Genomic DNA, 15,270 nt, shown 5'->3' on the forward strand with positions numbered 1-15,270 from the left:
TGTTTCCTCCATGTCCACTTTCTGGAGAGGTTTTATCATAAATGGATGTTGAATTTTATCAAAAGCTTTTAAATCTATCTTTTGCAAGTTGTTTACTAGGTGCACAGAAAATGAGCATGCTCTGACAAATGAAGTCCCCTGCCTCTGCGACAGCTCTAAAGTGTACATTTCAATACACTGTTATTTTAAGTTCATTACTGGAAATAGGGATCTTCTCTTAATTGTAGCGAACAGAAGTCCTTTCACAATATTGGTTTAGGACCCATCAAATCCACAAACACTGAAACTAATCTGACAGATGGGTTGAAATAAAAGGAACAGAAGAAAATAAAACAATGAAATGACGATCAGAAAAGACACATTTCTAGGTGTTCGCCTGTCTCTAAACATTCCCCTTTCTCCACTCAGCTTTGGTCCAGCCTTGGTGCTTTGCTAAATCAGAGTTTGATCTAGATCAAGTTTTGGGTCAGCAGGAGAGATGCGAGGGGATGGGGATGTCCTAGGAAGACTGTCCCTGGGTTTGGGTCGCAGGCGCTGCTCTGACACGGCGAGCGTCCAGGACCCGGGACCCAGACCTCAGCGTGCACCTTCCTCCTCCCCGCCCCCACCCACGCGTGCGCTCCACGGCTGCTCCCGGTGTCCCGGCCACTCTTGTTACCAGGCAACCGGCTGCCCCGGCGGAATGCGACCGAGCAGAATGCCGGGGGGAAGAGAAGGCAGTTGGAAAGAGAGTTTGAGGAGCAGAAATGAGCCCAGGTAAGATCCGGGCTTGGGCTGTCCCTTGCGGGGGGGCCCTGGGAAGCGGACCGGTAGTGGAGATCGCCGCAACCCCCCCCCGGGCCCTTCACCCCCAAGACGGGTCCTGCCGAAGTACAGGTCTTATGAACTAGCCACACACCTCCGCTCACCCCGGAGAGGAGCACTGCCTCCAGCCCCACTTCCCGCTATCGCTGCGGCCTTCGCGGCGCGGCCCCAGCGCGCCCTCCCGTGGCTGCTCAGGGCGCCCGCGTCCCGAGTCCCCACGCCTCGCCGCCCTTCTCCCAGCAAAGCCAAAAGCCCCTTCCTGTTCTGTTACAGAAAAGCATCCTGAGGAAGAGGATGAGGTTGACTGCGTTCTCCTTTCAGCGTCCAAGATCCTAAATTCCTCTGAGGGCGTAAAGGAAAGTGGTGGCAGTGAAACAGGTAAAGTCTCCCACGCCAAGGCTCCGATGGCAGTGACGTTTCTGCCTTTTGCTACAGTTGCCTAAATCCACTGGCCCAACTGGGGTAACTCCCGTAACTATTAGTTACTAATAACAACTAACACGGCACATTTACTTTGTGCGAATGTTCTAAGCACTTCAATGTATCAACACATTTAATCCTTACAACAACCCTATGAAGTAGGTACTCCCATTCTCCTCACATTACAAGTGAGGAAACAGGCACAGAGAGGTTAACTAACTCCCTAAGGTCACACAGGCATCAAGTGATAGAGCCAGTATTCAGCAGAGTAGCACCAGCGTCCAGGCCTTCACCTCCATGTTATGCTACACTGCTTCTTGAATACCAAATAAGAATTGCTGATTTTTTGGACTGTAAAGATACTTTCCAAAAGTAATACTTTTTATAGCAAATACTTGTGGACTACAGGATCTTATATAGGAGGCTGTTTGAAATCACTAACGAGCTAGTTTTCAAGCTCTATATAAACCATGAAGAAGAACCATGTGTGTAAACACCCGGCTGGGGGGATCTGACAACACTTAAGTTGGAGTCTCACTTCCTGGAGAGAAGGCCACGGAGGCTGCTTACTTCTCGGAGGGACATGGAAGGAGCAGAGCACTGTGGCTGGAAGGCGGTATCTAAACTGATGCGCCGCGTTAGGGTCCTACAGTGGCCCCTAACCCACACGTGGCACATGAGTAATCCAGGCAGAGGTGCTGGGAGAAGCGGTGAGCTGGAGACCCAAGGTCAGGACAGGATTTGTCCACCTTCATAAACCCAGGACCTTCACAAATGCCGTGTCAAGGCCTGAAAGAAGGGCCAGAGCAGCCACATCTCCGTAGACAAAGACCAATGGATGCCCAGGGACCGCCAGGGTGGGCCACACCTCAGTGGAGGCCAGTGGGACAGTGCACTGACCTGCCCCCTCTTGGCACCCCGCCTACATTAAGTCCTTGATAAACGTACAATATCGTGTGGTATTTAGGGCAACAGGAAGCCCTGAGCGGGGGAGAAAGGCCTCACAGTTTATACACTGAGAGAGCTCCACACCTCCGAGAGAGCATTTAAGGTCAGAAGAGATTACCGGACCTTAATTTGGCAAGATCACGTGTTCCCTAATGTGAGCGAGACTTAAGGCTCAGGAGGAAAATGCCAGCGTTTGCAGAAAATGAAGTTACATACAAAACAGCACATGTGCTTGTTTAAGAGTTACAGTCTTTCTTGCTAGAGCACAGTGGTTATGAAGGCAGGGACTCAGTACGTGATGGATATTCTAAGTCAGGCACCATCAAGGATGGCAGTGATCTCCTGCCTGCAGCTAGAAGGCAAAATCAAGAGGTGTGCCTTGGGGTCTCCCTGCTTTGTTCTCCTAGCTGTACTTTGTCACCAAGTGACCCATTCCTGTGTACTGACAACAGAATATTGACCTGATTTGCATAAATAATGCTAAACTACAATATCGTATGTTTCTGAGGTCTCCAATTTTAAAAGAACAAGTAGTTAGCCTAATTAACCTTTGACCTACTGCAACGGGGATGTCAGCCACACTTTCAAACTACAGGATGCCCAGTGTGTTGTTCTTAGAACCCCTGCTCTACCCAAGCCTTCATTCATTCATTCATCTAACAACTATTTCCCAGCACCCGCTAAGTATTAAGTACTGTCCGTGGTGCTGGGGATCCAACAGTGAACAAAACAAGCAAAATCCCTGCCCATGTGACGCTTACACACAATATCCTTTGTTCCCCCTACTAGAAGGTAAGCTTCACATGGGCAAGGATTTTGCATATTTTGTTCACTGTTGGATCCCCAGCACCATGGACAGTACTTGCACAGCAGGTTTCACCTGAAAATAGTTGTTTGTGGAATGAATGAATGAAGGCTTGGATAGAACAGCTCACAAGGCTTCATAAAACAATCACTTCTAGGAGTGAGTCTGAACTGTCATAGCAAAACTCAGTATTTGAACCTGAGCATCATAAGGCTTTGACTACAGAGTGTCTAACACCCTTTACGGAATCATTACCACATTGCATTTTTAAAACTCATTTGTTTTCCTTGGTCTGTTAGCTACAGGTATTACAAATATGCCCTTAATACTTTCTCTATATCCTGAAATTAACATGATCTTCTGCAGAATAAATTCCACCTCCCTTTACCTTAATTACCTCATCATCCCACAGATAACTATCCTGTTTTTAAATTCTGACACTTAAATATGAAGCAGCTAGAGAATTAAAGTTGAATATAATATGAATCATATTTCTTGCATTCCCAATGGAGTCAAAGCTTCTTCAAGGCCAGGACCATATCCTCTACTTAGTCTAAATACCCCCCAGTATTGTACAGTTAGCAAGGACTTAATAAATGGGGACATGTGATTGTGCACCCTCTCCTGTGCTTCATCAATAATTTCCCTCCCAGTTCTAGAATCACACAGTCCTATGTGCTTCTTTAAGTATTGCTGAATTTTAAAATTAATATTCCCTTTGGGAATAAGTGGTAGTCAATGTCTCTGAAACTCATAAGAAGAACAAAAAGCTATTTTAATAGCTTTTAAAAATAGATGAATCCAACTCTCTGCCTACTCTGTATCTTCACTGAATCATCTGAACTTTGCTGGAGAAAAACACTTCTCAGTGGTATTTGGAAAAGTGACTATGGCAGTAGGATACACCTCCTACTAGATTTCCACCAAAAGTCTCAGGGAACAGCAACACAGCAGCAGAGGTCCCATCCTCCAATGAAGGCTTCACACAAGTTCCAAATGATCTCCCCTCCCGCAGGGGCCCTCACTTCATTTTATGCTATAGAAAATTAGACAGGAAACACACTGGCCCTGAAACTGTATCTCAGAGGGCTGATCAGTAAGACTCAGGGAAAGATGTCAAGAGAAAGCATCTATACTCTGCCAAAGAGTATAGAAATTCTGAGCAGAATTGCTTGTGAAAAGCAGCAGCATGATAACTGGTCAAACTGTGGTCAAAACAGAAGGATAAGGAGGGAGGGAAGCAGATGGAGAAGTTTTTAAAAGCCATGCTCTTTCCTTAAGATCTTTTTATTTGCTATATCCATTAGCCAAGTCTTTAGATTTCCTTTGGACTCATTTCTTAGTCGATTTTAGCAAAAGGAATCCTTGTATTTAGCCTCAAACTTGCAAATCCTAATGAGACATAGGAAATCTGTGCAGAACAGGGAGGCTGTTGCTGCAGGTGCAGGAAGGAGATGAAATTGTGAACAGTAAGTCATTAAGAATAAAGCTGAAGGCTGAAAATATTTACAGCAGTAATATCCTATCTTTGTGTTTAAATAGCTTTGTGGGAATTATGGTTACAGAACAAAATGTAAACATCATAAAATGTTATAAAATGTGTGAAAATAATATAACTATCAAATATCATGAAAAGTGGGGAGTAGATATGGGAGGAAATATGGTAATTTTCTCATAATTCACTCCCTTTCTTGGCATGGATGGAGTAAACCAACACTGAGTGCAATAGAAATGCTATGTTATTTAAAAACATAAAAATTAAAAGATCTTAATCCTTTTCATGACATATTTGCATTATTTTAGAGGGATCCCACAGGAAATAATCTCTCATGTAGTGAAAAAAATCTGAATACTAGTGATAACTTTGACTATCTGCAGTTTTCTTTATTCTACTAAATTTAAGTCTAATAATATTAATTTAAAAGTAGAATGTATGACATGATCCTACTGCTCTTAATAAAATCATTTCTGTTTTTTCTCTGTAGAGAGAGGTGACTGAAGGGTGGGTATCTAGAGTCAACAATAGTTAATTCTGGATGATAGGATTCGAGGTGATACATCCTTTTTGATTTGTATTTTGATCTATTTGTGTTCATTAGAAGAGGTCATTTTAGAGACTGAAAAACATCAGGAGGCCTTACTGTAGTGGTCCTGACCTCACCTGAGTTCTTTTTTTGTCTCTCCGAGATGAACATGTCAGCTTATTCCCAGTAAGATGCAAAGCTGAGCAATATCCAGGTGAACCCGCTGCCCTCCCTGCCTTCGGAGGAAGGTGGGATCCAGCTGGCTCCAGGCTCTGGATCAGAGCTGCTATCTCCGTGATGAGGGCCAGGCTGAGGGGATGGGGCTAGGAGGAAGTATACTTTGCAACCAGCTTCTATAACATCTGGCAGACTCTCACTCCCAAGGAGATATGCTGACCTCTTTAAAATCCTTCTCTTACAGCAGAAATCGTCAGCCTAGGGGATCATTCTAACATAGCTCTCATTTTATTCAGGACACTGAACATTTTTTTTAATTCTTTAATAAAAATTTACAAAGCAAGTAGCCTAACATTTAGAAAACAGTGGAATGTATGTCAGGAAATTTGCAAACATTATGTAGTCCGCGCCCTGTTGTAGTCCCACAATCTGTTTTCCAGGGAGAAGCACGCGGATCTTTACTGCACTTTCCTTAAGAGCATGACAAAAATTAGGCTCTATTAATCCAAAATGTTTTCTATGTTAAGGGAGAAAAAACACCATAAGGCTGTTTCATAGACACTGAGACCTATACAGCACTTTGCCAAGGGTCTCCCACAGGATGAGGGTTATTAGGGTTGTTTTTTTTTAACCAAAAAAAAATAAATAAATAAAAAGTAGTTTATATCCCAGAAACAAAGAAAGATATCTGAGTTTCAGAGAGTTCTAAGTCTGGTGTTATAAGATAGTGGCTTCTTATAAAAGTAAAACCTCTATTACAACCTCAAGTAGGTCAGTATTTTAAGTCAGGTGAGAATTATTTCTTAAATTCATTATGTGGCCAGCACTGGGTTCCTCCTAATATGAATGTCAATCTTCTCATTATCTCTTGGCCTCACTATCCAAGAAAGTTAGGAGACTGCTTTCCGTTAATGTTGTTTAAAAATAAAACTTAAGAATTAAATCACATGGTTTTTCACTTTTGCTTATTAGAGTACGGCTGCATACCAGAATCAGAAAATCAAATCCAGCCACAATCAGCACTGAAAGTGAGTATATTTCATTTTATTGTCTCCAAAAACCTGCATAAAGGCTGATCTTTTTCAGAATAAATACTTCATAAATATATGAGTTTTCCACAAAAATCTCCATCAAAATGTGCTGGAGAGTTAGCAAGAATGACTAAGAAAGTGAGTCACCTGACCCTCACATGATCCTTGTAACAGGCAACTTCAGGGGATTTGTTAATTTTTCTTTGTTTTTAATTGAGGTGTAATTGACTTACAATGTTGTGTTAGTTTTAGGATTACAGCAAAGTGATTCAGTTATACATATATATATATATGAGATATTTTTTAAAATCCTAACAACACAAATATATGTTCACCTACCTAAAAATATTCAGTTTCATACCTTGTATAATTTTGTTTTAGGCCCTGCAGCATCAGCTGGAATCATTTCAGGCTCTCCGAATACAGACTTTGCAGAATGTTAGCATGGTATGGTTCTTTCAACTTATATACAAAATATCCAATATCTCACCCCACATTTCTAAGCTGATGGTCACTAGCCAATTGATTATTTGATATCAAATGTAATAAAAAAACAAAGAGGCCACAACCTATTTATTCTAGGCTCAAAATTTGGAGGAAACTACATTCTGTTATTCTGGTATTTGAACAGAAGCCAAAAAGAAGCAACACTCACTGACTTTTTAAGTCATATGTTTAAAGTGCTACCTATGTATAATCTACAAATAGGGACTCTCATGATAAGTGATATGAAATCTAACTCAGACTAAGGGAAACATGTACTTTCTTGGCTCTGGAAACTGAAACCCGCAGGGACGGTTCACTTGGGGATGGCGTCAGCCACATGATCAGGACTCAGGTCATCAAGGAACCAGCCTCACTCCTTATCTTGGTTCTGCTTTTGACAGTAATGGATTCTCAGCCTCCGTGTGGCAGCAAAAAGGTTGCTAGGAGTTGCAGTCTTGATCCTTCCAGATTCCAGTCAGACGAGGAAAAGACCACATGCTTTTCTCTCTTAACAGTTTATACGGGGCTCTTGGCCTGATTCTGACTGCCACACAAGCAGGGCTTGAAGCAATCGCTGTTCAAAGGGAGGCTCTGCTCTGACTGGTTAGGTCGCAGTCACATGCCCATCCCTCGGCGCTGAAAGTGGGGTCAGTATCACCAAAGGCAAACGGGCTTTATCCAGAAGTAAGGGTAGTGTTAACAGAAGGCTAGGGCACGGATATTGGGAGTGCATGACCCGCGCCACATTCACGAAAGACCCAATATAAACTTCGTCCTAACAGTCTTGTACTAAAAGCAGCTGAAGGGAAATGGGAGGAGATGATAAAATCCTCCTCAGGCTGACAGAACAGATTCCATTCTGATGACAGAGATCAAAGGTCTCTGATTTATCAACAATGTAAAAATCAAACATCTAAAATTATTTTAACTGATGAGATTTCATTGTTCTTCTAAATTAAGTCTTCCTGATACTACAATCATGTAATAAAGGCATACTTAAAGATCTCTTCAATGATAGAGACTGCAATAAATTAATTTACATTTTATATGACGGAAAAGAAGTTTATGTGTAGGAAATTTAAAGGGCTCTTTTAATTATAGTATCTATTATTCTTGTGCATTCATAAGTTTATAAGTCTGAAATCAAAACCTGATTCTTAATTTATCTTTTAAAGGTGCAGTCTGAAATCAGTGAAATATTGAACAAAAGTATTATTGAAGTAGAAAATCCACAATTTAGCTCAGAAAAAAACCTAGCATTTGGAACACACAATCAAAAGGCTGTGGTATGTTCTTCAGTACAAAATCACTTCTGTATTTAGGTTCTTCAGAAATGTTACTATAACTAGTTTATCTCCACCTTTACATTCTCCCCTTCTTCACAGGGTGACTGGATTGTCAGAGATGAAAACAAGGAAATTCCTGTCCTGAAAACCCTAAAAGGCGTGCGTTTACCTCCGTACTTCTGCGATTGTCTTGTTTCTCTTGGGGGGGGGGGGGGGGCGGAATTCGACTTAGTCCTGATACTTAGATTCCCAAGTAGATTGAACTACAAGGCAGTTTTTACAGCCTTTCTATCCACTTATGACTTTTTCTACTTTTAGGATTGGCTTGGACCTCGGGGGAATTCTCTAGAACAGGTCCAAACCACAGTCACTGTGTCTACACTTATTAGAACTCACATTTCCAGAAGAGTCACAGCCCTAGATTCATCTGACACTAGGAAGGCAAGCTAAGGTTGACAAATAGTCCAGAAGCGGAAATTTTCCTTCTCCTTAAACTTCCCTTTGACCTGTTGTTTCTATCTTCCCACCTATCTATGATGGGCTCTTGAGAAATGCTCAATTTCTATGTCTGAAATTGAGGGTTTGGGCCTTCTATCTCACCTGCTAAGGAAATAAGTGCAGGTTCTAGGCAAACTGTGAAAACCAGAGTTACAGATCTCAAAATAACAGTTGTTAGATTTTCTGGAGAAAATGAATCATACTTGGTAGGCTTCTTTGCTGCAGAAATGGATAAAATGTTCATTCTGGTTATAAAAATAAATCTGCCACAAAATACTCTTAATTTGTTGGCCATGTAGCAAAATAACAGTACATTTATAGTGTGATTTTTACTGTTACCAGCCTATACAGAATCAAGAAGAAACCCTTTCTACGGAGAAAATTTGTCATTCCGAGGATTCTATGAGTCTTCGTTCAGTGAAAGAAAAATTCAGTAGCGACAATTTTAACAGTCTCTCTCAAGGTATAAATAGCCCATCCCAGATACATTTCAAGGACATATTAACTCTGAGAACTTCAACAGATAATTCAGCTTCAGAAAATTCTGACATGTTGAAGAATTATAATAACCTTTATAATTTTTTACCTAATGCACCTCAAAATGGGATGTCTCAAGCTGACAGAGTAATTCGGGATAAGTCCAGAATTACTGTGCCTTTTCTCAAGCATGGATTTTGTGAAAATTTAGACGACATTTGCCATTCAATCAAACAAATGAAGGAGGAGCTTCAAAAGTCACATGATAGGGAACTGGCACTTACAAATGAACTTCAAACTTTAAAAGCTATTCCAAGTAATGGTAAATATGACCTTCCCACCATTCACAAAGAAAAAATTAACAGTATTAGGGAAGAAAATATTGAAAGTAATTTAAATGAAGATATAAAATCGAAGAGAATTTTAGAATTGGAGGCATTAGTAAACAAACTGCTCCCACTCAGGGAAACAGTGTCAAAATTCCATGTGAATTTTTGTAGGAAATGTAAAAAATTATCTAAGAGTGAAATGCATAGGGGAAAAAAGAATGAGAAAAATAATAAAGAAATCCCTATCATTGACAAGAATATTACAGATTTAAAACTCCATCCCAGAGTTCCACGACATACACTGTCATTCTTTGACCCAACAAAATATGAAATGAAAGAAAAAGAAAGGCAAACATTTGCAGTAAAACAAGGCTCAATAATATATGAAAATGAGAAAATATCCAAAGCCAATTCTGTTACTGAGCAGTGTGTTGCAAAAATTCAGTATTTACAGAATTATCTGAAAGAATCTATGCAGATACAGAAAAAAGTAACAAAATTAGAGAATGAAAACCTAACCCTTAAGACCAAAATTAAACCTCTTGTCTTTACCACACAATCTCTGATACAGAAAATTGAAATATATGAAAAGCAACTTAAGAATTTGGTTGAAGAAAAGAACACTATTCAGTCTAAGTTAATTAAAACAGAAGAAGATAGCAAAGAATGTCTTAAAGAATTGAAAAAAATAATTAGTAACTATAATGTTCTCCAAGGACAAAATAAAACTCTAGAGGAAAAAAACAGCCAACTTTCTTTGGAGAGGCAACAAATGATAGAAACATTAGAGCAACTAAAAAGTAAGGAAAACAAAACTCTAAGTGATATGGCCATAGTCAGTAATGAAAATAAACGATTGAGCGTAGAAATGGAATCAATGAAAACAAGCATTCTATTGATACAAGAAGAAAAGGAAACATTAGAGAAAAAAACATACCAGCTTCTAAAGGAAAAAAGCTCACTTGAAAATGAACTAAAAGAAAATCAGCTAGAGATAATGCAGCTAAAAGAGAAAGAAATATTGGCAAAAACTGAACAAGACTCACTTCTTCAAATAATAGAAACAGCTAAAGATGAGAAGCTTAATCTTGAAAGAACCTTACAAGAATCTACTGCTGCAAGAGAAATGATGGAAAGAGAAATTGAGGATATTCAAACATACCGATCTACTGCCGAAGAGAATTTTCTCCAAGAAATAAAAAATGCAAAATCAGAAGCCAGTATTTATAAGAATAGTTTGTCAGAAATGGGCAATGAATGTGAAATGTTATCAAAAATGGTAATGGAAATTAAAACCGATAATCAGATTCTAAAAGAAGAACTCAAAAAACATAGTCAAGAAAATATAAAATTTGAAAACAGCATCAGTAGACTTGCGGAAGACAAAATACTTCTAGAAAACTATGTGAGAAGTATAGAAAATGAAAGGGACACCTTGGAATTTGAGATGCGGAATCTTCAAAGAGAATATTTAAATCTAAGTGAAAAAATCTGTAATCACCATATTGACGTATCAAAAATGGGTTACACTTCAAGGAGAGAGAAATTCTATTTTGACAACTATGATACTTACGAAGACAACTCTAGCCCTTGGAGTAGGCCTTCCGCTCCTGATTTGAAAGGTATGTGTATAGTAGTGGATCAGTGAAAACGTGTTTAAGGTTCTTTTAGCCTATTGGGCATTAGCCAGAGGACAGCAATAAGAAGAAAATTTTTAAGATGAATACAATTTAGTTTTGTACGATTTGTACCCAACTTATTACATAGTGGATTTAGAGATTTCGCTCTTTTGATAAAATCCATGCTGTTGTTTTAGTTATACTATTTCTATCCATTGTACCTGCACAAAGCAACTTTGGCAGTAAGCAGGGATTTTTTTCAAATCATTATTTTTCTGAAGTACACTTAGCAGTCCCACCTTTTAAATAATTCTTTTTTTCCCCAGGAATTCCAAGTAAACTGTATCAATTACTTCCATCCAAGACATGTAAATAAATTTCTAAAATCAATGTCTCAAAATCCCTTGTCCAAGTACTTTTTTTCAACAAAAAATTTTAAATTCACTTTTCCATGTGATTAAATTTACCTTATAATTGGCCAGACTAGTTTTTAATTAGAAATTGGAATTAGGTATTTATTTCTCTGTTGTCAAGAACTGTAAAGTCAGATTTTATCCAACTTGTAAAGCTAATATGTTAGCCTGACACAGTTTCATTGGTTCCAGTGGAAGACATGCGACTCCTGGGCCAGAGCAATACCAGTAGCCAAAGAATCAGCACGTTTCCATCAGTTCTCCAAGCCCCGATTCCTACAGGCAACGTGAAAAGGACCACACAGTGGACGCATGACAAGAGAGAGCTCTGAGGTTAGGGAACCATCTCTTTTCTGAGTGTAGTAAGCACGCCTGCCCCTTTACTGTAGATGGAAACACTACCTTTATTACACAGGACTGTTAGCATACCTGCCCTTGCTCCAGAGGAGACACCATCTCTCGCTTCCAGACTGCTTGTTATATAAATAAACTTGAATTCTGTCAAGTGCTTTACTGCATTTATTGAGGTTATCATGTGTTTTCCCCCTTTAATCTGTAAATATGATAATTACATTGATTAATTTTGATACATTATGCCAACCTTGAATTCCTGATAATGTATTATCCTTTTAACATACACTTCTGGATTCAATTTGACATTTTGCTAAGGACTTCTGCTTCTATGTTCAGGATATTGGTGTCTGTATTATTTTCTTTATGTCTTTATCTGATTTTGGTGTCAGGAAAATCCTGGCTCATAAAATATGTTGGAACATGTACCCCCCTCCTCTATTTTCTGATTAGTGTAGAATTGGTATTATTATTTCTTTCTCAATATGTAATAGAATTCACTAGAGAGCCTGGAGTTTTCTAAATGGAAAGGTTTTACATTGCAAAATCAATTTCATTACTAGATATAGAACTATTCAGATTTCTATTTCTTCTCTACTCAGCTTTGATCATTTGTATGTTCTGAGAAATTCTGTATATTTCATATAAGTTCTCAAGTGTCCTGGCATAAAGTTGTTTATAATATTCCTTATTATCTTCTTAATGTCCAGAAGACCTGTGGTGATGTCCCTTCTTTCACTTCTGACTGATAATTTGAGGTTTCTCCTTTTTTCTTTATCAGTCTTGCTAGAGTTTAATCAATTTTATTGATTTTTCAAAAATAAGCATTTTGTTTTATTGATTTTTCTCTATTGGTTTTCTAGTTTTTAATTCATTAATTTCTGTTCTTGTTTTAACTTCTTCCTTCTGTGTATTTTGGGCATAAGTTGCTCTTTCCTTAGTTTCTTAAGGTCATTGGTTTGAAACCACTGTTTTTCTCTACTCTGTACAGTTAAAGCTAAAAATTTCCTTCCAAGCAATGCTTTACCTGCATCACATGAAGTCTGATGTTTTAAATATTACTCACTTCAAAATATTTTTCTTCTCTTGTGATTTACTCTTGGACCTAATGGAATATTTAGAAGTGAGTTACTTTCTAATTTGGGGGAGACTTTCTGATGCTTTTATCAATTTAAAATTTAACTATATTGTGATCAGAGAACACACTCTGTATAATTTATCTTTTAAAATTTATTACTTATTTTATTGCCCAGAATATGGTCTATAACGATTAATGTTTCATGTGGACTTGAGAAGAATGTATATTCTGCTGACCTTGGGTGGAGTAGTTTATAAATGCCAACAAGTAAAGGTAGCCAACAGTGTTGTTCAAAGCTTCAATATCCTCACTGATTTTCTATATACTTGTTCTAACAATTACTAATAGAGGAATAGAGAAGTATGTATTTCCATTCTATCAGTTTTTGTTTAATAGTTTTAAAGCTCTTTCACATGTGTACTTTTAGGACTATTATGTCTTGTTGGTGAATTGATTGCTTTATTATCTCTTTACCCCTGGTGATACTCCTTATTTCAAGGTCCTTGACTGATATTAATATAGGCCCTCCAATGTGTTTAGTGTTTGCACTGTATATATTTTTGCATCCTTTTATCTTTTTATAATGGTGAATTAAGAGGAAAAAATTTTAATTAAATAATAATAATTGTTAAATGTTTAACAATAATTGTTAAATAATAATAAATATAACCATGAAAAGTTGATGACTAAAACCTAAGCCTATATATAAGGAATTTAGGTATTGAGAAAAGGACTAATGGTGAGCACTGTATGCATTCAAGCACAGAACTAAGATTAAAGAAGTGAGAATTATAGTTACAAAATAGAGTATCTGTGTAAAAAGCATTGACAATATAAAACAAATAACATAACTAAAAAGCCAAGGCTATCCTTTTACCTTTAATCTATCAGTATCTTTGCATGTACTTTAGAAAGCATATAGATGGGTCTTTCTTTTTCTCAAGTCTGACAATCTATGCCTTTCTACTATAATGTTTAGCTATTTACATTTAATGTAATTATCAACTTGGTTTAATACAATTAACTAGCATCTATTTGATTTCTATTTGTCTCATCTATTTTGTTCCTTTTATTTTTTCTCCTGCTCTCTTTTAGATTAATTAGGTATTTAGGATTCCATTTTTCTGTCCACTTTGGCTTATCAGCCATCCCTCTTTGTTACTTTTTAAAGTTTGTTCTAGAATTATAATATACATCTTTAGCTTACCACAGATCTTCAAGTGATATTATACCAATTCATATACAATGAAAGAATCTTACAATAACATGTTTCAATCTCCCTCCTCTCATTCTTCGTACTATTGTTTTTACTTTATGTATGTTATAAGCCCCACAACACATTTTTAATATTTTTACTATAAAATGTAAATTATCTCCAACTCTTTAAAGAAAGTCAACCATGAGAAAAAAAAGTATTTTATATTTACCTACACATTTATCATTCCCAGCATCCTTTGAGTAGATCCAAGTTTCCAACTGGTATCATTTTTATTTGCTTGAAAACTTCCCTTAATGTTTCTTGTAAATGCAGGTCTCAGCTTTCCTTTTTCTCAGAAAGTCTTTATTTCGCCTTAATTTTTTTGAAAAATATGTTTCCATGAATATGGAATTCTGAGTTGCCAGTTTCTTTCAACACTCTGAAGACGTCATTCATTGTTTTCAGACTCGCATGCTTTCTGGTAAGAGTTCTCATATAGGCATACCTTGTTTTAGTGCGATTTCTTTATTGCAATTTGCAGATACTGCATTTTTTTTATAAATTGAAGGTATGAGGCAACCCTGTGTCAAGCAAGTCTATCAGTGCCATTTTTCCAACAGCATTTGCTCACTTCTGGTCTCTGTGTCACATTTTTGGTAATTCTCACAATATTTCAAACTTTTTCATCATTATATTTGTTATGATGATCCGTGATATGTGACCTTGATACTATTATTGTAATTGCTTTGGGGCACCACAAACACTGTTGTCTTATTTTAAGAAATTGCCACAGCCACTCCAACCTTCAGGAACCACCACCCGGATTGATCAGTCAGCACCCATCAACATCAACACAAGACCCTCCACCAGCAAAAAGATTACAACCACTGAAGTTTCAGATGATGGTTGGCATTTTTTAGCAATAAGTATTTTCAATTGAGGTGTGTACGTTGTTTTTTTATACATAATGCTATTGCACACTGAACAGACTACAGTATAGTGTAAACATAACTTTTATATATACTGGGAAACCAAAAAATTCATATGACTCACTTTATTGCAATATTCACTTTACTGCAGTGGTCTGGAACTGGACCCACATTATTTCCAAGATATATCTGTACATAGTATATCTTTTTACCTCTGGCAGACATTAAGAGTTTTTTTCTTGACCACTAGTTTTCTGTAATTTTATTATGATGTGTCTTCATGTGCATTTTCTTTGTGTTTATCCTGCTTGTGGTTCTTTGGGCATCTTGGATTTGGATTTATAAATTTCATCACATTTGGAAAATTTCAGCCATTATTTCTTTAAATCTTTTTCTC

At 37.7% G+C, this 15,270-nt stretch overlaps 2 protein-coding genes across 2 annotated transcripts in view; one reads left to right on the forward strand and one right to left on the reverse strand.

Moving 5' to 3' along the window:
• Nucleotides 1-15,270, reverse strand: part of C26H4orf47 (chromosome 26 C4orf47 homolog) — a 137,803-nt gene that overhangs the window by 106,852 nt on the left and 15,681 nt on the right. The gene's annotated exons all lie outside the window — the stretch shown is intronic.
• Nucleotides 151-13,385, forward strand: CCDC110 (coiled-coil domain containing 110). Its single transcript, XM_032468744.1, has 8 exons — nucleotides 151-756; nucleotides 1,078-1,182; nucleotides 6,151-6,206; nucleotides 6,591-6,656; nucleotides 7,871-7,981; nucleotides 8,081-8,140; nucleotides 8,822-10,907; nucleotides 11,510-13,385. The coding sequence occupies exons 1-8, from the start codon at nucleotides 747-749 to the stop codon at nucleotides 11,647-11,649; spliced, it is 2,634 nt and encodes an 877-aa protein (XP_032324635.1). The 5' UTR covers nucleotides 151-746; the 3' UTR covers nucleotides 11,650-13,385.

Source organism: Camelus ferus, chromosome 26 (assembly GCF_009834535.1).
Source record: "Camelus ferus isolate YT-003-E chromosome 26, BCGSAC_Cfer_1.0, whole genome shotgun sequence".
Lineage (NCBI taxonomy): Eukaryota > Metazoa > Chordata > Mammalia > Artiodactyla > Camelidae > Camelus > Camelus ferus.